Source organism: Bactrocera tryoni, chromosome 2 (genome assembly GCF_016617805.1).
Source record: "Bactrocera tryoni isolate S06 chromosome 2, CSIRO_BtryS06_freeze2, whole genome shotgun sequence".
NCBI lineage: Eukaryota > Metazoa > Arthropoda > Insecta > Diptera > Tephritidae > Bactrocera > Bactrocera tryoni.
Genome location: NC_052500.1, coordinates 44,230,377 through 44,257,149, shown reverse-complemented (window position 1 = coordinate 44,257,149; position 26,773 = coordinate 44,230,377). Strand labels below are relative to the sequence as shown.

The 26,773-nt window shown below is 36.8% G+C and overlaps 1 protein-coding gene across 7 annotated transcripts in view; it reads left to right on the top strand.

The window, feature by feature from the left end:
• The window catches only part of LOC120767308 (FAST kinase domain-containing protein 1, mitochondrial), a 28,551-nt gene extending 15,472 nt beyond the window's left edge, over positions 1-13,079 (top strand). For all 7 annotated transcript variants that reach the window (XM_040093224.1, XM_040093228.1, XM_040093231.1 and 4 more), the window contains 3 exons: positions 10,788-10,897; positions 12,690-12,772; positions 12,842-13,079. In XM_040093224.1, the coding sequence (XP_039949158.1) occupies positions 10,788-10,897; positions 12,690-12,772; positions 12,842-13,043 (395 nt within the window). In that variant the 3' untranslated portion in view covers positions 13,044-13,079. The remainder of the gene's footprint in view (positions 1-10,787; positions 10,898-12,689; positions 12,773-12,841) is intronic.
• Positions 13,080-26,773: the final 13,694 nt, after the last annotated feature.

The window sequence follows — 26,773 nt, the reverse complement described above, 5'->3', positions numbered from 1 at the left end:
TGTACGAGATATACGACGACATTGACATAGTTCAGCGAATTAAAAAACAGCGGCTACGCTGGCTAGGTCATGTTGTCCGAATGGACGAAAAGACTCCTGCTCTGAAAGTATTCGACGCTGTACCCGCCAGGGGAAGCAGAGGAAGAGGAAGACCTCCACTCCGTTGGAAGGACCAGGTGAAGAAGGACCTAGCTACACTTGGAATATCCAATTGGCGCCATGTAGCGAAAAGAAGAAACGATTGGCGCGCTGTTGTTAACTCGGCTATAATCGCGTAAGCGGTGTCTACGCCAATTAAGAAGAAGTAGTAGTAACAGTTTTCAGGTTCTCGAACGTTTCTTGCCGAGATTCGCGCTGATTCAAGGTTTAGACTTTCATAATGAGTCATTTGAATATTTCCATTAATACTTCTTCTTTCGTGATGTGCCAACGATGTGCTTACAACAAGATCGAGATTGCAAGGTGATTGCTTATTCAAATAATATAGAAGTCGTCCTAAATGACTTCTCCTAAGTACCGCGTGTATACGTGATTTCATGAAAAGAAAAGAGAGCGAAGAAACCGTAGTCCTTTCTCCTCTACGACAGTATAGTTAACCTGAGATCATCAAATGTGCGCTCTTGGCTAGTTAAGGAACACCTCACTCATTACAAGTGTTTAAAATACCTAAGCATCTCCATACATGTATACACCAGTCTACCTGGGAAAAACAGGCGCACGCTAAGACAACACACCACATCTGAGAACACCACAACACTCAGCAAGAAGTCACCACACGACGACATCGTACAGCATCAACATAACAAAAAGGAATTGGATGATCGCTCACATTACATTCGTTTTTGATACCTTTCGTTCTGCACTACGCCGCGTGAACACCATTCGATTGGATATTCGTCCCACGATAACTAGAAACAACTTCGTGTCAATCCAGTTCCTGCGAGCATCATTTTATCTCAACCTAACAACAATTTGTCGCTGCGTGTATATGTCTATATGTACATATTTAAAATTTGATTGTATTTTAAATATACAAAAAATTAAAGTAATTTTGCAACAAATTACCCCTGCTGTAAACACACTGGTTGACAGATTGCGCTAATTCTTGGCATCATAATTAAGGACAATTGTACCAACCTAGGAAAAGAAATTTACCTGTCTTCCATATAAGCGGGCGATAAGAGGGGGAAATAAAGAATTCCCGATACTTCCTTGACAGGGTGTACATACATATAAAACAAACCAAAAGAGCGCAGTGGGCAAAAACAAAAAAAGTGGAGCGGCGCCCATAATATATGCATAGACATACATACATATACACAAAACAATTTCGTGCGAGAAAACAAAAAACACTGAGAGCGAAACCCGGCAGTAAAATATACATACATATATACCAACAAATTGATTGGGCGCGAAAGAAAACAGGACTTTGAAAAAAAAGAAAAAATGATTCGGCAAAATCAATTTATTTTATTCAAAATAGTCTCCTTCTGCTTCAATACAGCTTTTTGCACGGTCTAAAACCATGTCGAACGAGTGTTTCAGCTCGTTGGTCGGTATGACCGCCAGTATGCCGGTACAAGCCTTTTGAATGGCCTCTACGTCTGCATAACGCTTTCCTTTCACGGGCAAATGCATTTTTCCGAAAAAGAAGAAGACGCACGGTGCCGTATCAAGTGAATACGGGGAGTGGTTATTGTCACAATCTGTCCTTCGAATGTTGGATTCTGAGTAATTTTTGGTGGTCACTCAATTTGTGCGGAACAAACCGTGCCCACACCTTTCGTAAGCCCAAATGTTCAGTCAAAATGCGATAAATCGATGTTTTGGAGATGTTCAATTTCTTCCATTTATGTCCTCACGACCACTTTGAAAACGTTGAAACCACTCGTGCACTCTCCAATTGAAACGTTTTGGTAAAAGTTTAACCAATTATAAAACAAAATTTAATGTCGGCTCTTTGTTCGAAGTTCATTTTCGTATCGATAGCACAAACATCTTAATTGGCGTAGACACCTTTTACGCGATTATAGCCGAGTTAACAACAGCGCGCCAGTCGTTTCTTCTTTTCGTCCTGGTCCTTCTCCACCTGGTTCTTCCAACTGAGTGGAGGTCTTCCTCTTCTTCTGCTTCCCCCGGCGGGTACAGCGTCGAATACTTTCAGAGCTGGAGTGTTTTCGTCCATTCAGACAACATGACCTAGCCAGCGTAGCCGCTGTCTTTTAATTCGCTGAACTATGTCAATGTCGTCGTATATCTCGTACAGCTCATCGTTCCATCGAATGCGGTATTCGCCGTGGCCAACGCGCAAAGGACCATAAATCTTTCGCAGAACTTTTCTCTCGAAAACTCGCAACATCGACTCATCACTTGTTGTCATCGTCCAGGCCTCTGCACCTTACAGCAGGACGGGAATTATGAGTGACTTATAGAGTTTGGTTTTTGTTCATAGAGAGAGGACTTTGCTTCTCAATTGCCTACTAGCCCGAAGTAGCACCTGTTGATAGAACTAAGATTGCTAAATAAAGAAAGAGGAATTATATCGAAATAGAGAAATTCAGCAAATTGCTCATATTTGCTTATTATCATATGGCAGCGCTCCATTTCCTCATAATTGTTAGCACATAAATGATGCTCAATACGAGTGTAAAACGTGATTTTTTAAATATAGATTTTTTGCTTATAAAACCTGCAAAAGTGTAAATTATGAATTTGTTTAAATGTTTACAGTTTAATTAAATGACTTTGAAGTGAAAAGTGGGTTAAATATAGTAAAATAGCTTGTTGAAATGTTCGAATTTTGTGAGTTTTTGAACTTTAAAGTCGAATATCTCATAAACTAAGCGTTTGCGGTACCTATTACCTTACATATTTTTTAATCAGGAGGACTTAAATATATCTATTATACATATTAGAAGGCGGTTCTAATAGATACTATGTAAAAGTGCATATTTATATAAGAGAAAATACCTTTTTTCAATCCCGTTTTCAATTAGATGGAATCATGTGTAGAAGTTCACGCAAGTGAGGAAAGTTCTCTGATCGCCATTCACTTGGGAGTGGCCAGAAACGATTCTTTTACACATGGCCCGAACAGCTCACTACTTCCGGTCTTTGACCAAGTATCCTCTGGGTAGCCTAAGAACATCCGTTCGAAGGCGAGCTAATGTGAGAAGGCGAACCATCCCCTGCATAGGGTTGTGCGCTGGGTTTGGGACCCACCACGTAAAAAACCCCCCCAATGAAAAAGAAAACACAGCCTCGGATGAGAGACCCTCCTTTTGATGACGACCATGGCAAACGAAATAAGGACTACGATTTGAGGGCATGCACCTGGAATGTCCGGACCCTTAATTGGGAAGGTGCCGCTGCCCAGCTGGTTGATGTCCTCGCAAAAATAAAGGCTGACATCACCGCCGTCCAAGAAATGCGATGGACGGGACAAGGACAGAGACGAGTAGGTCCTTGTGACATTTACCACAGTGGCCATATAAAGGAGCGCAAGGTGTGGGATTCGTGGTGGGAGAGAGATTCCGTCGCCGAGTACTATCATTCACTCCGGTGAATGAACGTCTAGCCACAATCCGCATCAAAGCGAGGTTCTTCAACATATCGCTGATTTGCGCCCACGCCTCGACGGAAGAGAAGGACGATGTGACCAAAGATGCCTTCTATGAGCGCGCTTATGAGAGCTGCCCCCGCCACGATGTCAAAATCGTGTTTGGCGACTTTAACGCCAGGGTGGGCAAAGAAGGTATATTTGGCACTACGGTCGGTAAATTCAGCCTCCACGACGAAACATCCCCAAATGGGTTGAGGCTGATTGACTTCGACGGGGCCCGAATTATGGTTATCTGTAGTACTAGATTCCAGCATAAGAAGATTCATCAAGCTACCTGGCTGTCTCCGGATCGAAAAACTACCAACCAGATCGATCATGCTGTGATAGACGGAGACATGTCTCCAGTGTTTTAGATGTGCGTGCGCTCCGAGGTCCTAACATCGACTCGGACCACTATCTCGTTGCAGCCAAGATTCGCACCCGCCTCTGTGTAGCAAAAAACGCACGCCAACAAACACAAGAAAGGTTCGACGTCGAGAAGCTGCAATCACAACAGACAGCCGAACGATTTTCTACTCGGCTTGCACTCCTGCTCTCTGAGAGGACTCGTCAACAACTCGGTATAAGGGAACTGTGGGACGGCATTTCAAATTCCTTACCTGCAGCTGCAACCGAAACCATTGGTTTTCGGAAAGTGCAAAAGAACAGCTGGTACGGCGAGGAGTGCCGGGTCGCAGCGGAGAGAAAACAGGCTGCCTAACTCGCAACGTTACGATCGACCACTACACAAGCGGGATGGGATAGATACCGAGAGTTGAAGAGGGAAGCGAGACGCATTTGCATACAGAAGAAGAAAGAGGCCGAAATGCGTGAGTACGAAGAGCTTGATAAGCTGGCCGACAGGGGTAATGCTCGAAAATTCTACGAAAAAATTCGGCGGCTTACAGAAGGTTTCAAGACCGGAGCACACTCTTGTAGAACCCCCAAAGGTGATCTAGTCACTGATGCCCAGAGCATAGTTAAATTATGGAGGGAACACTTCTCCAGCCTGCTGAATGGCAGTGAACGCACAACACCAGGAGAAAGAGAACACGATTCCCCAATCGATGACAATGAAGCAGACGTTACATTACCCGACCATGAAGAAGTTCGAATAGCAATTGTCCGCGCCAAGAACAACAAAGCGGCAGGGGCTATTCAAACACGGCGGCGAAGAACTGATAAGGAGCATGCATCAGCTTCTTTGTAAAATATAGTCGGACGAAAGCATGCCCAACGATTGGAATTTAAGTGTGCTATGCCCGATCCATAAAAAAGGAGACCCCACAATCTGCGCCAACTAGAGTGGGGTTAGCCTCCTCAACATCGCATATAAGGTTCTATCGAGCGTATTGTGTGAAAGGTTAAAGCCCACCGTCAACAAACTGATAGGACCTTATCAGTGTGGCTTCAGACCTGGAAAATTAACAACCGACCAGATATTCACCATGCGCCAAATCTTGGAAAAGACCCGTGAAAGGAGAATCGACACACACCACCTCTTCGTGGTGTCTGAATTTGGTATCCCCGCAAAACTAATACGCCTGTGTAAACTGACGTTGAGCAACACGACAAGCTCCGTCAGGATCGGGAAGGACCTCTGTTCGATACCAAACGAGGTTTCAGACAAGGCGACTCCCTATCGTGCGACTTCTTCAACTTGCTTCTGGAGAAAATATTTCGAGCTGCAGAACTAAACAGAGAAGGTACCATCTTCTATAAGAGTGTACAGCTGCTGGCGTATGCCGACGATATTGATATCATCGGCCTCAACACCCGCGCCATGGTTCTGCTTTCTCCAGGCTGGACAAGGAAGCACAGAAAATGGGTCTGGCAGTGAACGAGGGCAAAACGAAATATCTCCTGTCATCAAACAAACAGTCGTCGCACTCGCGACTTGGCTCTCACGTCACTGTTGACAGTCATAACTTTGAAGTTGTAGATAATTTCGTCTATTTAGGAACCAGCATTAACACCACCAACGCAGGATTGCTCTTGCCAACAGGTGCTACTTCGGACTGAGTAGGAAATTGAAAAGTGAAGTCCTCTCTCGACGAAGAAAAGCTAAACTCTATAAGTCGCTCATAATTCCCGTCCTGCTATATGGTGCGATGAGTCGACGTTACGAGTTTTCGAGAGAAAAATTCTGCGAAAGATTTATGGTCCTTTGCGCATTGCCCGCGGCGAATATCGCATTCGATGGAACGATGAGCGGTACGAGATATACGACGACATTGACATAGTTCAGCGAATTAAAAGACAGCGGCTACGCTGGCTAGGTCATGTTGTCCGGATGGACGAAAACACTCCAGCTCTGAATGTTTCGACGCAGTACCCGCCGGGGGAAGCAGAGGAAGAGGAAGACCTCCACTCCGTTGGAAGAACCAAGTGAAGAAGGACCTGGCTTCGCTTGGAATATCCAATTGGCGCCACGTAGCGAAAAGAAGAAACGACTGTCGCGCTGTTGTTAACTCGGCTATAATCGCGTAAGCGGTGACTACGCCAATTAAGAAGAAGTTTTAAATTTTCTGTCTTTTCGGAAAAATATAATAACATTCACATAGATACATATATGTTAATCAAAAAAAAAGTACAACAAAATATACATAATTCGTAAGAACTATACAAAATGCGTATGTATTAACACATTTGTATATACACATATTCCAAGTCCATATTGGCAATTATTCGGCAATACTCTTGTTCTTCGGCAAACAAAAACAAGCAAGATTGCGTACCAAAAGCGAATTGATCTCACTAACGAACTCTCGATTGCTTAAGATCATGAGCAGAATCATAAAATCACACAAACAATTTAAGCATACTAATGGAAAAAGCACATATCTCTTCAACCAGGTCTCAATTGCACGAAACACAAGTACATCTTACTAATATAAATGCGAATGTAAGTTTGTTTGTTACGCTTTCACGCAAAAACGACTCAACCGATCATCATGAAACTTTGTACATATACTCCTGAAGGTATTAGAAGTAAAATAGGGTACTTTATATTAAAAAAAAAGAAAATATTCAGAAAGATAAAAAAAGTGTTTGTCAAAAAATCGTCAAATTTAGCTACTTCAACGCCATCTAGCATTACATTAATACCGTCCCACTGTGTTACCGGCGGTGACGACAATATCTAATTCAATTGAATATATGTATGTACATAGTTTCAAATGTTTGTAATTTTTTTAAATTTATTATTATTTTCTTCTGTCGTTACATGCAGTATAAAACATTCAAATTTTTGAGGTAATCAGTAATTTTTGTTGCCAGCAGTCACTTTATTATTATAAATCTTACTCAAAGTCAGGACTTTACGCAGAAATGTTGTTAAAAATTGGTGATGGTTGTTTAGATGTTGACGTTGAAGGCTATATATTAATGTCAAGAGAATTTTGTAATTTAGTAGAAAGTGATGTGGATACTTTCTACTAAATTACAAAATTCTCCTGACAGTAATATATAGCCATTGCTAATGTTTTTCCGGAATTGCAACAAAATTTGTGTAGTGATCAGTGGTTGTGTGCAAGAGCAATATTAGCACCAAAAAATGAAATTGTTAATAGGATCAACACTGACATTTTAAACGAGGTTCAAGGAGAAATGAAGGAATATTTTTCAATGGATGCAATTATAGATACGGAACTAAGTACTTCATATCCTGTGGAGTTTTTAAATTCACTTGAATTATTGGGTGTACCGTCACAACTTCAATTGAAACTAAATGTACCAGTAATGCTTATGCGAAATCTATATGCTCCTCGGCTATTTAATGGAACAAAGCTTCGGATAACAAAATTGGGACAGAACATACTTGGTGCTACTCTTCTAACAGGTGTCGGTAAGGGAAATAGTGTTATTATACCTCGGATACCAATTATTCCCACTGACCTTCCATTCCAATTTAAAAGGGTTCAGTTTCCCGTCAAGCTTAGCTTTGCTGTTACTATAAACAAGGCACAAGGACAAACATTACAGCTAGCAGGAGTGCATTTAGGAAACCCATGCTTCTCTCATGGTCAACTTTATGTAGCCTGTTCACGTGTATCTAATGCCCAGAATTTACACATATTTGCACCCGACGGGAAAACTTATAACATTGTCTACAAAAATATCCTAGATTAATACTTCGTGTTTTATTTTTTTTTTAAATTGTTAGAATTCAGAATTATTTATTTTTGTTACGGTGAAATATATTTTAACATTTGTGTTGCATTTCAATACTCATATTTTAAGGTGTTGAAACTTCATTGTCTGTAGTAATTTTTAAAAATTGTTGATCTCAGCCAAGCAATAAAATTTTGTTACCCTTTATCTCTCATACTTATTTAATGGCTCCACTGCGGGCGAAGCCGCGGGTAAAAAGCTAGTACGTATATACATACAAGTCCATGTATTAAGGTGTACCTAAATACTAACATAAGGACGTAAAAAGTGTTAATAAATTAAAAGTACGGATTTAATAAAAATAAATAATCTACATAATAAATAAGAAAACTAAACAAATTTTCAAACTTAAAACTAAAATAAAATAAATATATGTAAGTTTAAATATTATTATTTGCAAAACAGAAACGGTAATAATAACACTGTATAACATACCCGTTTTTTAGCAACCTAAATCAAAATTCAAAATATATTTACCTAAAAGCGTATTCGGTTTCAAGCAATATCCTATTACCTTATACAAATCAGTCACACTGAGATAAAAAAAAATTTATAATTTTTACAGATATTGTATTTTAAAATAAAACCAAATTGGTTAAAACGACAAAAATCAAAATGCACCTGCAGGAGCTACATGCCTAAAACAGGTTGCTACATTTTTTTCAGAAAGTGACAGTTTAACATGATGCACTATATTTGCCTCTTCACCGATTCACGAAAACTCGGAATCGTTATTAGAAATAAAAACCAAAATGTTACAAATTTTTGGACTCGCCTCCAAGCGGCTCATGACGCCATAGTAGATTCTGACAATTCAGATCAACCTAAAAATTTTAAATCCTCAACTAATGCAATGTACGAAAACTGCTTAGACCAGTACGAAGAAACAAAAGCTATGATCTCCGATCAATTAAAGCTAATAAAAGCAATTGCACCTACTCCACATCCGAGAGTAGAGCTATCACAAGAAGACAGTCAAACGGCAAGTTCAGGCATCCACCTCGAGGTGCCCGTATGTGACACAGAAACATTTTATGGAGGTTATGAAGAATGGCCGTCCTTCCGAGACATGTTTACAGCCATTTACATCAACCATCCAGAACTAACAAAAGCACAAAAATTGTATCATCTCCGATACAAGACTAAAGGTCAAGCAGGCGTAATAGTAAAACAGTTCGCTCTTAATGACGACAATTTCAATATGGCTTGGGAAGCTCTAAAAGCTAGATATGAAAATGAAAGAATACTGATTGATAAACAAGTAACAACACTAATGAACTTGCCAAAAATTAAGAAAGAAACAAGTGTAGAATTCATCAAACTAGAATCCACTGTCTCAAATTGTTTGTCGGTTCTATCGGCACAAAATATTCCCACAAACTCTCATCATGAAAAAAGTGCCCCACTCCTTATACAAAAATAACCACGGGTTTCATTGCAAAAGCAAATCCCGAAACACAAAATTCGAAAAATTGCAAAGAGACACCATGTTGCTCAAAGGCACAAAAATCTCAACCGCTGCACAGCGAAACACAAAGCGGACTAGTTACAGAACTAGTTACCACCATTTCAACCCAAATTGAGTATAATACAAACAAATACCTTAATACACAATTAAGGAAATTTCAAAAGTAAAGCAAACTTCCCCCATAACTACGCGATCAAATAATGGTCAGTACGTCGTACAACTACCTTTAGAGCCACAATTATCTAACACCCCACACATTGGCAAAAAACAAATCCAGAATCCAGTCTGACAATTCCAATAATAAAAATTCAAATATATGTTACTTTTCGACCCCCCAGAATGGCCTTCACCACTTATGACTCTTGACGAAAGATTTATGGGACGAACAAATGAAACCGAGCTGAAATTTCGCAGATACAAATACCGCGTTGGGTTTCGCAAGATCCCTCTCATTGAACAGCATAAGAGCATAATATACAAGTCGTGAAGTCATTAAATTCGTATAAAGGGTATTTCAATATGACTCGTTCATACATAATGAGGTTACTTATACGTAATACAAGGCAACACATTTTCCTAGGGGGGCCAGGATGTTTAAATAACCTAAGCATCTCCATACATGTGTACACCACTCGACCTGGGGAAAACAGGCGCACCCTAGGACAACACACCACATCTAAGAACACCACCACACTCAGCAAGCGGTCATCACAAGACGGCATCGTACATCATCAACATAACAAAAAGGAATTGAATGATCGCTTATATTATATTCATTTTAGATACTTTCCGTTCTGCACTACGCCGCATGAACACCATTCGATTAGATTTTCTTCCCGCGATAACTAGACACAACTTCGCGCCAACCCAGTTCCTGCGAGCAGCATCTTATCTCAACCCAACAACAATTTGTCGCTGCGTAATTGAACACAACACCGTTCGGAATCCATATGTATATCTATATGTACATATTTAAATATTGATTGCATTTCAAATATACAAAAAATTAAAGTAATTGTACACCAAATTACCCGCGCATTTTTATTTGCAATCTTAATCGCGGGTGTAAGTTAACTTTGAACACCATGAAATTGAGGGGTTTAAACAACATCTTCGGTTCTGATCAGCCATAGAGCCAAACCTTGCCTAATGCTGAAATTAATTGCAATCAGCTCATGCCTTTCTTTTGATCCAATAATTAATAATAAAGTTTATACCATTTATATTGGTCATTATGTTCGAAAATAAATATCTTATTAAATATGAATGGTATCCCGTCTCGGTCTCAATTTTATTTTAACGTCACACTAAGGTGCCCTATAGGAGAGTTTTTTAGTAAGCAAGTGGCACATACCATTGCTTTTACAATAAAATGATGATACGGAACGCTATATACATATGTAGGGGTTTTTTTCCGAGCAGATTGAGAATAAAGCGTTCCGTATCATCATAAAGATATACATTTTATATAATATATATGTATTTACATTTTATTTAATTTTATTTGTGAAATGACTAATATATATATATATTTTTTTTTTTTAGAACATAAAACTCGAAGCAAATTTGGCGACGATGTCAAAAATCTCCTAAATGCAGTTTTAAGCGACGATAATTTCTTCAGTTGTAATCACATTACACCTTATGGATATCAAGTTAATACCTTTTTGATTGTATATCATTCAAATCCACACAGATCTATAGTTGAAATTCTTATTTTTCAGCCAGCTTTAAATTGCTCTTAGAAATGCCATTGAGCTGTGTACTTATTCAAGTACAATTCGTATGGAGTATCCTATAAGAATTCCAATCCATTACAGAGCAAATTAAGATTTCACATCGAGTTCACTCAATTTTGCTATTTCGCATGATCAAAATCTTCGCAAGCTTCTTGATTGCCCAATTTTAACCTTATGGAAGGCATACACGCAACAATTAGTTGGTTGATTGAGTTGGGCTAGAAATTGCCCTTGTCGCTACATACGACACAACTTTTAATACAATTTTTGAGGCCAACTTCATTTTGAATATTCACTTCGTTGCTTAAACATGAGTTCGGAAGTTGTTGCTTTATTTATTATATATGACGCGCTCTCTTTGACAGCCGAAATAAAATGGCGAAATCGTTTGAAATCGCACGACCAACCCAAACACGATCCAACTAACACAACCAACTTGACAAAAGATCAAAAAATTTTGATTTTCATCCAATCAGTTGGTACAACTCATACAACTGCCCCATATACTTAACAATCAGTTGTACAATTCGATGAAATTGGTACAATAATTGGTGCGTGTATGCCTTCCATTATAGAGCCCAATAAAGTTATTTTTGGGCTTTTTGTCTCCAAATTTTTAATTATATGTACCCCCAAAGGTTCTCCATTGGATTCAAATCAAGACTGGCCACTTTTTAAGTGCGATATTGCGTTCTTATTGAAGGCATATACGCACCAATTATTGTACCAATTTCATCGAATTGTACAACTGATTGTTAAGTATATGGGGCAGTTGTATGAGTTGTACCAACTGATTGGATGAAAATCAAAATTTTTTGATCTTTTGTCAAGTTGGTTGTGTTAGTTGGATCGTGTTTGGGTTGGTCGTGCGATTTCAAACGATTTCGCCATTTTATTTCGGCTGTCGAAGAGAGCGCGTCATATATGTATAATAAGTAAAGCAACAACTTCCGAACTCATATTTAAGCAACGAAGTGAATATTCAAATTGAAGTTGGCCTCAAAATTGTATTAAAAGTTATGTCGTATGTAGCGACAAGGGCAATTTCTAGCCCAACTCAATCAACCAACTAATTATTGTGTGTATGCCTTCCATTAAAACCATTTTATAAACGCGAATGCTAAAGTTATCTATCCCTATGGCGTCTTTATCATATCACCAAAAATTTATGGAAACTAGTTGTTTTACAAAAACAAGCAAGTGTTGCAGACCAAGACAACTTTATAGGACTGTATAGAGGCTCAAGTTGGGCATTCAAGAAGCTTCGGAAGATTTTGATCATACGAAACAGCAAAATTTAGTGAACTTGATGTGAAATCGTATTTTTGAAGTTATTGTTTAAAATGGAGAATCAATTATTTATTATGACATAGAATTTCTTTTAAGTAATCCATTGATAAAAGTGAGAGAAGGAAGCAGAATTAAAATTAAGATTAAATGGAATATGTGGCAGTGCAGATTACGACAAACGATTAACAAAGGTTGACATTGATTTTTGTATCAATGTATGTATGTATTATGATAAACCCTAATAAAACTACAAACATGCTATACATATATCTTAAGCGTCTAGGCAGGTATTCACTACACAAGCAGATCATCACAAATGTAGACGCATATGATTGAAAGACATTTTTTTTTATTTAATTCCAAACGTACAATGGTCTTTCTCAATTCGAACATATATTTTTTTCGTTTTGTCTTGCAGATTGATTTTGTAATACACTTCGATAAAAATCGTGAGCCTATTCCAGCTCCAGCAGAAACAACAATATTAGATCGCATAACAAAGTAAGTTTTTATTTTATTTTATTGCTTATGCATTGAATCGTACAATTAGTGAAATTATATTTAAATTAGGTTTGCAATACTGTTGCTGCGGTTAGATTCTTTTTGTGAAAACGATCTGACAGCATTGCGTGGACCTGAACACCTTAAAACAAAACATTTAGAAATGATGGGCTACAAAGTGATTCATATTAACGAGCACGATTGGAACACAAGATACATGAATTCTCCTGAAATCAAAACAAAATATCTTAAATACCTCCTGCAGATATAAATAAAAAGTTATATAGTGTGTATATATCTAATAAAATTGATGAATTAATAATTTTTAATGTTCATGTTATTTGTAAAATAAATTCTTATTTGATTTTAACAATTTACCATAAATTAAAATATTGAAAAGATGCGCATGGCGCGAACAAGATTGCGATAATAAGGTTAATCTAATATATGGGAAGAGTAATACTTCAAAAAAATAATAATTTTGAGAAAAAAGGGTATATAGTGAAGCAATTTTATATATAGTACATATGTGGTTATTTTATAACTCTCCGGTAAAGAATCGCTTATGACGTTAGTAGTTTTTGTTATTATATTTTGTTCTGCAGTGTAAAGCACACATTACATTATAAGTGAAACTTTTTATAGATAGTAGTCATTCAACTCAAATTTTTCGGAAAATTATTCGATTTAGGTCATTAAAATCGTGGCTTTAATCTTCATTTAATACGGGAGATGATGATAGTTCACAAGATATGCAGCAATAAAATTTTATTAGACTGTGGGTATTAAACTATAGAATACAAAAATAGATACAATCATTCAGATGAAATGCACATGATAAAATCCAATAACAATATATATTTACAATGTTGAATTATTTTGAACTTCAATTATTCTATTATTAACCCTTCTGTTATATTAATAAAAATTTGCACATGTGATGTCAAGGCCGCGGAACGACATAGCCGGAGTTTTCTAAGGGTATCCTATAAAAACCTTATGATTTTATTTTTTTGTTCTAATATATCTCAATTTTACTGGCTACAAATTAAGTTTGAATATAACATTTCATAGTTGTATTGCTTATAATTTTATTTTGTTCTTAACATTTCTTAGATTTTTTCAATATAAATGAATGCACAGGGTGCTCACAGAATTGTTTTTCTCTTTTTTAGAGCAACATCCGCCGAAGTACTTGTCTATTTTGCTTCTGCCCAGACATTCCTGACAATACCAGCCGACAACTGTTTTTTAGGTACGCGTTTTTTACGAGTTATTTCACCCTAAACAAGGTATAGGCCAAGTTTTTCGAGAAAATCTTGCGCTTATATGTTTTTGACGCATTCCAATTAGAGTGAATTTCTGTCCATAAAACCTAGGCATTTAGCGCATAATCGAGAAGACAGCTAAAGGCCAACGATTAGTTTGTCTCTTGCATGTATACGTTTCTACTAATTGGTCAATAGTGTCTACTTCAGATTTTGTAGAATTATAAAAATCTTTTATTTCCGGCAACTTTTTGGGATGGTTTTCAATAAGATTTTTGTTATGATGAAGAGTGCTCAATTCACTAACCATTTTACAAGTATAATTTATAGGAATGTATTGAACAATGATGATATCCATCCAAAAAGATTTAGTAGTGGTAATTGTCTTATTATTTCTCATAGTGCCCATCAATGTCATATTATTATTCAATAAAAGTAATGCCAAATCTCGAGTTGTAAAAAAGTTATCTGTTTGTTATATTCCGTCATTCATACCCACTTACTAGATTCAACCCTACCCGTTTGTGTTGGTTTCGTTCCGGTTCTTTTCCCAAACATATTTCAAAATGTAGGCAAAATCATGTTCGCATATCCGCAGCTACCCATACCTTTACCCGTATTTATTTGGCTTGCTTGGCATGTAAGCTAAGCATGGGTATCGGCCTCTAAAAGAAATTAAACGCTCGTCTACGGTTACGTTTTCATAGGGAACAAACAGTAGTGGTACGTTAGCTACCCTTTTCTCTTAAAATCCCGAATTGGAGCAAGGTTATCATATAATCTCGCTCTGCGATTATCTCTGTTAACGAACCTCAGCACACAAGTTCCTTCCAAAAACCTTGTAAGTGACATTACAACCCAAAATATTAGTCGACCGATAAACGCCTGTTTCTAAATTATATGTATTTTAGCAAGTACATATTGAATAAATACGCCATTTGAAGTACCTCCTAATATCAAAATACCCAAATATCAATTAAATTCTATTTCGTCAATTGGTTTATATATCTCCCCAATTTTTCAGCGCCCTCGATGTTGGTGAACTCTAACACAGGTGAAATGTATCATTCATATTTGATATTAGGTGAACTGAATATACTGTAACCGGGGTGTCGTCGAATTATATTTTCTGTGCTGGCTCTAGTGCTATTTGTTGCTGTCGGTGAAAAGTACGCGGGAATGTTACTTATATCAGCTTCAGCAATACTGTCTTCTTCTTCACTAGCAATGTACCATACTTTTCAGAAGATTCGATATCTGGCGATTCTTCCAATACATTCTCATCGTCCTCAAAATCACTATACTTATAAATATCCACAATGTCTTTCTGTCAGCTGACAAATTTGTTGAATCAGATAATACTCCATCGAAATCAATGAAAATACTCACCGATGCTCGGTTACGTTTCATTTTATAAAATATCTACAATGTCTGTCGTTTTACACAAAAATTAATTGGCAAAAATGGCGCGAAACTTCCTCTTGCCACTTTGAACAGCAGGGTGTCACTGAATAACCTTATGGTGCCCATACGTTAGTTTTGATTCTGCCATGTTTTTATCAAATTATAAAAAATATTTTGCATTTTTTTCAAAGCGATTTCACTCAATGCTGGAATTCGTAAAAGACAATCCCAAAATGTTGTATCTTTTATGAAATATAAGCAAAAATAACATAAAAAGGTTACGAGATGACCTTAAGGTAACAGAAGGGTTAACTTAAATTCCGCCTTGAGTCTCACAGTTATTAAATGTATATAACATTTTATAGTAACTAAAATAAGTAAACAATCTAGGAGGAAGCATCGACACCAACTAATGCCTAAGTTTTTAAGATATCTATCTAAAATTTTGCACACATCTCTTTCTCCCAAAGAAGCTGCTCATTTGTCGGAACCGCCTATATCGTACACCGATCACAGGAATTATTGTCCTAGGCAAAGCTATAATCTCTGAGTAAATTAATCGGACGATTATAGCATATAACCGCAATACAACTGAACTATAAAGTTCTTGCCTTGTATGGAAACCTTGTGAATGGCATTGTAGGATGATGCAAACGAAGTAAACGCTTTTTATTGTTTTCTTCTCTAAAGAAATCAGTAAGAAGAGCATATTCCTCTTTCAAAAGCATCCAAAAGGGGAATATAATTTTACCACCCGTACTATATTAAGTATTACATTTTTGCTTGCTAAATTTTTGTTTCATTACCTATAGAATTAGATGCTGAAGAAGAGTTTGGTTACATGCTATTGTTTTCATGATGTTTGGATTTTTTTTTGTAATTTGCATACAAGTAAACATTTTTATAAAGCTTGTCAGTCATTCTCGCAAGTTTTAGGGGGATTCTCTTGCTCTCGCAAAACCCTTGCACGGTGCACGAGTTGCAGATTTTTCCACCTAATGCAACGACACAACAACAAACACACGCAGAAAATTATTTGCAAATACGTGCAATGACACGTAAAAAATAAGTACAACCCTGTGATAGCTGTCATTTTACTTAAATACATATATTGACGTTAAATTGTTGAGGAAGGTAAATTTTAAATAGATTTTATAATTTCTATTTAAATTATAAAGATTTGTTACTTTTTTTCAGCAGCATAGCCTTAGCATAACAATGTAAAGTATGTGCTCTACTCTGCTCCGAGTTTTGTTAGGTAAAAAACTATAGCTGGAGCGGGAGCAAAAAATAAAATTCTGCGCTATGCTCTGGCGTAGCGGTAGCAAAAAATTGGGAGCGGTAGCACAGCAGAGCAAATGAAAAATTTTCATGTGCTACAGCTCCCGAATGTGTTTCTGGCATAATATTTGAATTAATTGAATAATTCAAACAAATCAATGGTATGCAAATCATTTTGGCTCTTGTTGCGTCAAGTGCCTTTATAAATCTAAAATCAAATATTTTAAGAAATATATTAATAAAGTGAATTAGATAATAGTTGAATAAATTATAATTTTTTTTTATTATGTAAAATATTTACCAATTTTATATTACCAAAAACATCATCTATTCCAAATGTATTACAATACTCAATTACTATGAATTTTCGAAATTAATTTTAACTATGTACATATACTTTCCCCCTTTTTATATACATTAGGGTGTTTTTTTTGAACTATTAATTTTTTTCAGTCCCGTCACGAAATTTCCTTGGAAATACCCCAAAAAAAATTCCCTGAAAATTTTAGCCCTACATATTAACATTAAGAACTGGACCGAGGCATGTAAAAATTTTCCATAGAAAATACACTACAATCCTGATTTTTATCTTTAAATTCCTACAGATCAGAGGTATTTTATGGCATCGCTTTGACTTTAGACGCATGTTTCTCAGAATTGTTCACTCTACAAAAGTGCCCAGAGCAACAAAGTCGAAACTCACACCGGCGAGGTATCTGATTTTTCCGCGAAATTACCATTTTTTTGTACAACTGACAAGAGCTATAGCGTTTAAAGTCGCGATGCCATAAAATTCCCGCATTTAATTTTTCAAGAGCATTTTTATATGTGCGGAAGAAATTGCGGGAATATAGCGCGGTTTGAAATTGTACGCATATACATACATACTTCAATGTATATTGCAAAGAATCGAAAACATTTCTGTATATCTAAAATTATAATAAACCTTTTTATCAACACTCCAATTATTCCGCTTTGTTTTTACGTTTGATATCGCGTTTGGTTTGTTATGAATGCATTTGCGGCCTTGACCAATAATCTAGCAAAGTATCCGCAGTGCCTTGGCGATGAAAATTCCAATGCCATTTTTTGTTGTGATATTAAATATATCGGACGGGCTCGTCTTAAAAAAAAACTACCTTGTTAAGAAGCAAAACCAGTATAACCCATATACTAAGCATGTTTGGAAATGAAAATTTTTACTTATCTCTTTCTATTTTTGAATTACTAAAATTTTCAAATGATTCTTACATAAATTTTGAACAAATTCTTATGATTTGAAATATAATTTTTGTATTTATGAGCTGTATTGAATTTTAGCATAAAGAGATAAAATGTATCCTATGTCCTTACCCTGCTTCTAAACTACCTCCCCACCAATTTTAAGCCAAATCGGTTCAGCCGTTCTTGAGTTATAAACGACTTTCTTTTATATACGCCTTTTATAAATGCCAGAAAATAGCAAAAAAAAGAAAAAAAAAACAACAAACACATTCGGGAACTGTAGCACATGAAATTTTTCATTTGCTCTGCTGTGCTACCGCTCCCAATTTTTTGCTACCGCTACGCCAGAGCATAGCGCAGAATTTAATTTTTTGCTCCCGCTCCAGCTATAGTTTTTTACGTAACAAAACTCGGAGCAGAGTAGAGCACATACTTTACATTGTTATGCTAAGGCTATGCTGCGGCTCCCGACAAAGTGAGAGCGGTAGCAAGAGTAAAATGAAATGCTACGAGAGTAGCGTAGTTTTTCAAACGCTGAGAAATATACCAAAGAGGCAAAATGAAAATGCACAAGTAGGCACACAGCCTCAACCTAAAATACAAAGAATTAATAACATTGGGGAAAACCATTTTTTAGGGTAAACTCTGATTTGCCCTATATTATAAAAACAGATATGAAAACCGGGCAAATAATTCGAGTTTCAATAGATACAGGGGCAACCAGTTCATTTATACGAACTGGAATTTTTAATAACAAAAACACTTCAGTAATTAAGAAAAGGGTAAGAACCATTAATGGTTCTACCATGAACAAATATTTTCATAATATTAATTTATTGGTCGTACAAGAACGTTTTTATGAAATTGATTACTTAGAGAGCGATCTCTTAATTGGAATTAATTTCTTAAATAAAATCGGAGCCACAATAGATATTCCAAATCGGAAACTAATTTATGGAAATAAAAAATAGAGAAAATATATTTTCTCAATGATTTATTTTTATTAAACACATTGGGACAAGAAAGTCCTAAGACGCCAGTCTAAGAAAGTACTGGCAAAATAAAACAAAAAAAGAATGGTGAAAAACTAAATAAAAATATAAAACTACCGAATTTAAACTACTTTGTACAAAAAAATCCTAAGACACCAAGCGAAGAAAGTACCGGTAAAATAAAACAAAAAAAGAATGGTGAAAAACCAAAGAAATATATGTGTATACAAAATTTAAACTGCTTGGGACAAGAAAACGCTAAGACACCAGTCGAAGATAATACCAACAATAAAATAAAACAAGTAAGGAAGGGCTAAGTTCAGGTGTCACCGAACATTTTATACTCTCGCATGATAAAGTGATAATAATTTACATCTTTTTTTGTGTACTTTGAGTATTGAATTGTATTTCATTTCCTAATGTATATATTATACAGAGAAGGTATCAGATGGAATTCAAAATAGCGTTATATTGGAAGAAGGCGTGGTTGTGAACCGATTTCACCCATATTTCGTACATGTCATCCGGGTGTTAAGAAAATATTATAAACTGAATTTTATTGAAATCGGTAGAGTAGTTCCTGAGATATGGTTTTTGGGGCGGCGCCACGCCCATTTCAAATTTTTAAGAAAAGCCTGTGTGCAGCTTCCTTCTGCCACTTCTTTCGTAAAATTTAGTGTTTCTGACGTTTTTTGTTAGTCGGTTAACGCACTTTTAGTGATTTTCAACATAACCTTTGTAGGGGAGGTGGGCGTGGTTATTATCCGATTTCTTCCATTTTTGAACTGTATATGGAAATGCCTGAAGGAAACGACTCTATAGAGTTTGGTTGACATAGCTATAGTAGTTTCCGAGATATGTACAAAAGGCTTAGTAGGGGGTGGGGCCACGCCCACTTTTCCAAAAAAATTACGTCCAAATATGCCCATCCCTAATTCGATCCTTTGTGCCAAATTTCATTTTAATATCTTTATTTATGGTTTAGTTATGACAGTTTATAGGTTTTCGGTTTCCGCCATTTTGTGGGCGTGACAGTAGGCCGATTTTGCCCTTCTTCGAACTTAACCTTCTTATGGAGCCAAGAAATACGTATACCAAGTTTCATCATGATATCTCAATTTTTACTCAAGTTACATCTTGCACGGACGGACAGACAGACGGACGGACGGACGACACACATCCGGATTTCAACTCTACTCGTCACCCTGATCACTTTGGTATATATAACCCTATATCTGACTCTTTTAGTTTTAGGACTTACAAACAACCGTTATGTGAACAAAACTATAATACTCTCCTTAGCAACTTTGTTGCGAGAGTATAAAAATATACTCTCAGAGAAGGAGGTTCTAATATTTTAAAAATGAAAAAAGAAGAAAAGCAGAAAAATATAAAAACAAAGGTAACAATTATATATAAAACGCATGAAAACATAAACATGGATTTACTATTCAGAACAGATATCAAAGCAGAAATAAGAACAGAAGATGAAAAACCTATATGGTCGAAACAATATCCATATTCATTATCCGCAAATAATTTTGTCAATCAGGAAATCCAAAGTTTATTGGAAAAAGGTTTTATAAGGCAAAGCAAAAGCCCATATAATTCTCCTGTTTGGGTTGTTCCGAAAAAAGGTATAAATGAGGACTGTAGTCCAAAACTAAAAATGGTCATCGATTTTTTAAAATTTAACGAAAAAACAATAACGGATAGATATCCAATACCTAATACAGAGGTAATACTCTTTAATGTGGGAAAATCTAAATATTTCTCTACAATAGACCTTGAGTCGGAAAAAATGGAAAATATGAATATTTAAGAATCTAAGTACATTTCAAAGAGCAATGAACAACGTCTATATTGACTATATTATAGTATACTCAAAAACATTAAAAGAACATACATATATTTCAATTAATATAGATAGTACAAACACTTGAAAAAACTCATATGAAATAGCAGGCGAGGTTGAATTTTTAGAATACGTATATATACCCAACAATGTAATAAAAACAGATGCCAAAAAGACAGAAACAATAAAGAATTATCCAAATTCAAACACGCTACGCCAACTTAAAGGATTTCTAGGAATATCAGGATATTACAGGAAATTTATTGAAAACTACGCAACAATTGCTAAACCATTAACCACATATTTGAAAGGAGAAAAGAGTTATTAACCTTGCTCAGGAAGGAATAACTGCTTGCGAAACTTTAAAGAAAGCATTACAAGAACAAATTGAACTTGTTCAACCAGATTTTGAAAATAAAATTAGTTCTAATCATAGATGCGTCAAATGTAGCTTTAGGTACAGTCTTATCCCAAGAAGAAAGACCAATTACATTCATTGTACTCTATTCTTTAAATTCTACCTAGCAAAATTATGCAACTAACGAAAAAGAATTATTCGCCATAGTATGGACATTGAAAACATTACGATACTATCTTTATGCAGTAAAGGATTTGGAAATCCATACAGATCATCAGCCATTGGCATTAGCAATGTCTGCAAAAAATTCAAATGAAAAAATGGAGAGCTTTCATTAAAGAATTTTCACCAAAAATAATTTATAAATGCTTACGCATTGTCAAAGCAATTTTTAAATAATTTAACAAATTCAAGCGAATTAAGTCACTCAGACAATTCTATAATAGAAACCCAACATTCTGCAGAAATCAGCGATGAATACCAAATTCACGAAACAAAAAAACCTTTAAACAAATCTTCTTCTCTCTTCTTAATTGGCGTAAACACCGCTTACGCGATTATAGCCGAGTTAACAACAGCGCGCCAGTCGTTTCTTTTTTTCGCTACGAGGTGCCAATTGGATATTCCAAGCGTAGCCAGGTCCTTCCAACGGAGTGGAGGTCTTCCTCTTCCTCCGCTTCCCCCGGTGGGTACTGCATCGAATACTTTCAGAGCTGGAGTGTTTTCGTCCATCCGGACAACATGACCTAGCCAGCGTAGCCGCTGTCATTTAATTCGCTGAACTATGTCAATGTTGTCGTATACCTCGTACCGCTCATCGTTCCATCGAATGCGGTATTCGCCGTGGCTAACGCGCAAAGGACCATAAATCTTTTCCAGAACTTTTCTCTCGAAAACTCGTAATGTCGACTCATCGGTTGCTGTCATAGTCCAAGCCTCTGCACCATATAGCAGGACGGGAATTATGAGCGACTTATAGAGTTTGGTTTTTGTTTGTCGAGAGAGGACTTTGCTTCTCAATTGCCCACTTAGTCCGAAGTAGCACCTGTTGGCAAGAGCAATCCTGCGTTGGATTTCCAGGCGTACATTGTTGGTAGTGTTAATACTGGTTGCTAAATAGACGAAATTATCTACAACTTTAAAGTTATGACTGTCAACAGTGACGCGAGAGCCAAGTCGCGAGTGCGACGACTGTTTGTTTGATGACAGGAGATATTTCGTCATGCCCTCGTTCACTGCCAGACCCATTTCTTTTGCTTCCTTGTCCAGTCTGGAGAGAGCAGAACTAACGGCGCGGGTGTTGAGGCCGATGATATCAATATCATCGGCATACGCCAGCAGCTGTACACTCTTATAGAAGATGGTACCTTCTCTATTTAGTTCTGCAGCTCGAACTATTTTCTCCAGAAGCAGGTTGAAGAAGTCGCACGATAGGGAGTCGCCTTGTCTGAAACCTCGTTTGGTATCGAACGGGTCGGAGAGGTCCTTCCCGATCCTGACGGAGCTTTTGGTGTTACTCAACGTCAGTTTACACAGCCGTATTAGTTTTGCGGGGATACCAAATTCAGACATCGCGGCAAAAAGGCAGCTCCTTTTCGTGCTGTCGAAAACAGCTTTGAAATCGACGAAGAGATGGTGTGTGTCGATTCTCCTTTCATGGGTCTTTCCAAGATTTGGCGCATGGTGAATATCTGGTCGGTTGTTGATTTTCCAGGTCTGAAGCCACACTGATAAGGTCCAATCAGTTTGTTGACGGTGGGCTTTAATCTTTCACACAATACGCTCGATAGAACCTTATATGCGATGTTGAGGAGGCTAATCCCACGGTAGTTGGCGCAGATTGTGGGGTCTCCTTTTTTATGGATCGGGCATAGCACACTTAAATTCCAATCGTTGGGCATGCTTTCGTCCGACCATATTTTACAAAGAAGCTAATGCATGCTCCTTATCAGTTCTTCGCCGCCGTGTTTGAATAGCTCGGCCGGCAGTCCGTCGGCCCCTGCCGTTTTGTTGTTCTTGAGGCGAGCAATTGCTATAATGGGGTGAATCAGTCTTGGAGACAATTTCCTATTTTAATAGCATAAGATTTCTAATTGAATACGAGATACCAGAAAATATAGTTGGTATTTTAAAAGAATATATAAATCCAAAAATAGTTACTGGAATATTCTGCACGCCTGAAGTGCTGTACGCAATAAAAAACATTTTGAAAGAAGCTTTTCCTTGATAGTCGGAATTTTATATACCAAACTATTCCCGAATGATATTACTAATAAAGAAGATCAAGGGGCAATAATTGAACAAACCCATAATAGAGCGCATAGAAATTTCAAATATTGGCTTCTGGCAATTTATGTGAATAAACCATAACAAACAAACACAAAAAATTTTTTGGATTGGTGCAGCTCTGCGCTCATCAGTAGTCGGTATAGTAGGTAGGATGAACCACATTCCCGCTACAAGATTTTTTTTCTTCTTTCTTATCAACAAGAGCTGATATGGAAAATGTGACTTGCTTTCTCGTATCAACTCACAAAATACATCCAAAATCGGGTATAAAATCTTAGGCACCAAAATGAGTGTAGGCCAGTGTTATTGGCCTTTAATGATAAAGCGATTTAAACAATATGCAAAAAATTGCAGCATATGCAACACAAATAAATATGAAAGACATCCAAAACAAATTCCAATTGGGGAAGCTCCTATAGCACAAAAAGAGGGAGAACAATTTCACATTGACATTTTGTTCGCACATTAATTAAAATTTCTTACGTGCATTGATTTGAGTTTTTTGATTTTTGACAATAAAATATATTGAAGACTCATCGAATTTAGAAGAAAAATTCTAGAATTTTTACAACCATTGTTAGATATAAACAGTATAGTTATCGACAATGAACCAGGTTTAAGGACAATTCAATTCAAATCCTTAATGGAACGACTAAATATACAAATTTAATACTGTACACCACACACCACGTTATAGCACTAGTAATAGGCAAATAGAAAGGGTTCATTCGACATTAATAGAAATTTCAAGATGTTTAAAACAGGAATATAGTTTAATTAGTAACTTTGAAGCCATTATTAGAGCGGCTCAACAATATTTTTTTTAATAAAGAAACCCACTTAGACTTGAAAGCCAAGGTAAAAAAGGCTCAGGAGGATAAGAAAAGGATTACAAAGAGCTATCATAAAGGAGAAATAATATATGAAAAAATATATGGGGAAAGGAATGAAATAAATCCTAAATATAAAAAACAAATAGTTGCAGAAGACTTAGGAAATAAAGTAAAAGTACAAAATAGAAATAGAATAATACATAAAGACAATATTAAAGTTTAATTACATTATCTTATAGGAACAATGAAGATATTTTTACAAATTTCATTGATACTTTTATATATTAACAATACTATGACAGACATAATTGACCACGCAAGAGAAAATTACATACTTGTAGAGGAAGAAGATGCAGCAATTTTTGAAAATTACGGATCAATACACCATTTAACAAATTTATCATTATTTGAAAATATAAAGAAAAATATAAAACCAACGACAATTCAAATATAGACTCTGAAATACAAATAATTAAAAATCGACAATAACAGACAAAAAAGAGGCATTAATGAATTAGGTACGGTATGGAAATGGATTTCCGGTACACCTGACCATGATGATTTTATGAAAATTACAAACAAAGTAAATGATTTAATAGAAAATAATAATAAACAATTTACAACTAACTCACAAATATTTAAAACAATCACACAATTAACACAAATAATAAAACAATTACAAGGTAGCTCGAACAAAAAGACTATTTTAAGAAAAAAAAAAGCAAACTAATAATTACTGAACTTGAAAAATTGGCGTAGACACCGCTTACGCGATTATAGCCGAGTTAACAACAGCGCGCCAGTCGTTTCTTCTTTTCGCTATGTGGCGCCAATTGGATATTCCAAGCGTAGCCAGGTCTTTCTCCACCTGGTCCTTCCAACGGAGTGGAGGTCTCCCTCTTCCTCTGCTTCCCCCGGCGGGTACTGCGTCGAATACTTTCAGATCTGGAGTGTTTTCGTCCATTCGGACAACATGACCTAGCCAGCGAAGCCGCTGTCTTTTAATTCGCTGAACTATAGTATGTCAATGTCATCATATATCTCATACAGCTCATCGTTCCATTGAATGCGATATTCGCCGTGGCCAACGCGCAAAGGACCATAAATCTTTCGCAGAACTTTTCTCTCGAAAACTCGCAGCGTCGACTGGGAATTTTCAATCCTTTAATTTTAGGTATGGCAGAAATCAAAGAAATAATAAGCGAGAAAAGAGTTAACGTAACAATATCAGATCTTACTGATGTTTCAGAACTTAAAATTGCACAAAAAATAATCTAATAATTCTTCTTCTTTACTGGCGTAGACACCGCTTACGCGAGTATAGCCGGGTTAACAGCAAGCGCGCCAGCCGTTTTTTCTTTTCGCTGTTTGGAGTCAATTGGAAATTCTAAGTATAGCCAGTTCATTCACTACCTGGTCTATCCAACGGGTTGGAGGTCTTCCTCTCCATCTGCTTCCCCCAGCGAATTCTGCATCGAATACTTTCAGAGTGGGAGTGTTTTCATCCATCCGGACGTCATGACCTAGCCACCGTAGCCGTTGTCTCTTAATTCTTTGGACTATGTCAAAGTCGTCATATATTTCGTACAGGTCATCGTTCCATTGACTACGTCATTCACCGTTGCCAATGCACAAAGGACCATAAATCTTCCGCAGAACGTTTCTCTCGAAAACTCGTAAGACTGACTTATCAGATGTTGTCATCCTTCATACCTCTGCACCATACAGCATGACGGTAATGATGAGTGACTTGCAGAACTTTGTCTTTGAACGTCTAGAGAGGACTTTACATCTCAATTGCCTATTCAGCTGGTTCCAGGATAGACGATATTATCTACAACTTCAAAGTCATGACTGTCAACAGTGATGTGGGAGTATGATCACGAGTACGACGACTGTTTGTTTGATGATAGGAAATATTTAGTCTTGTCCACGTTCACTAACAGACTCATTTGCTACGCTTCCTTATCCAGTCTGGAGAAAGCAGAACTAACGGCGCGTTTGTTGAGGCCAACGATATACTATAACTATCATCTGTGTACGCCAGAACTTGTTCACTCTTGTAGAAGATTATACCTTCTTTAAACCTAGAACCTTATATGTAATGTTGAGGAGGCTTATCCCACGGTAGTTACAGTACAGATTGTGAGCTGTTCTTTTGTATTTCCTGAAAACCACTTTTTTCGTTTGCAGCTGTACTTAAGGAGCTTGAAATGCCTTCCCACAGACCCCTTCTACCGAGTTGCTGACGAGTTCTCTCAAACAAGGAATGCAAGTCGACTAGAAAATCGTTCGGTTGTGTGTTGTGATAGCAGCTTCTCAACGTCCAACCTTACTTGTGTTTGTTGACGTGCATGTTTGCTGTATAGAGACGGGAGCGTTTCTTTGCTGCAGCTAGATAATGTTCTGAGCCAATGCTGGGACCTCGGATAGTACGCACGTCTAACACACTGGAGACGTGTCTTCCGTCTATCATAATATGATCGATCTGGTTGGT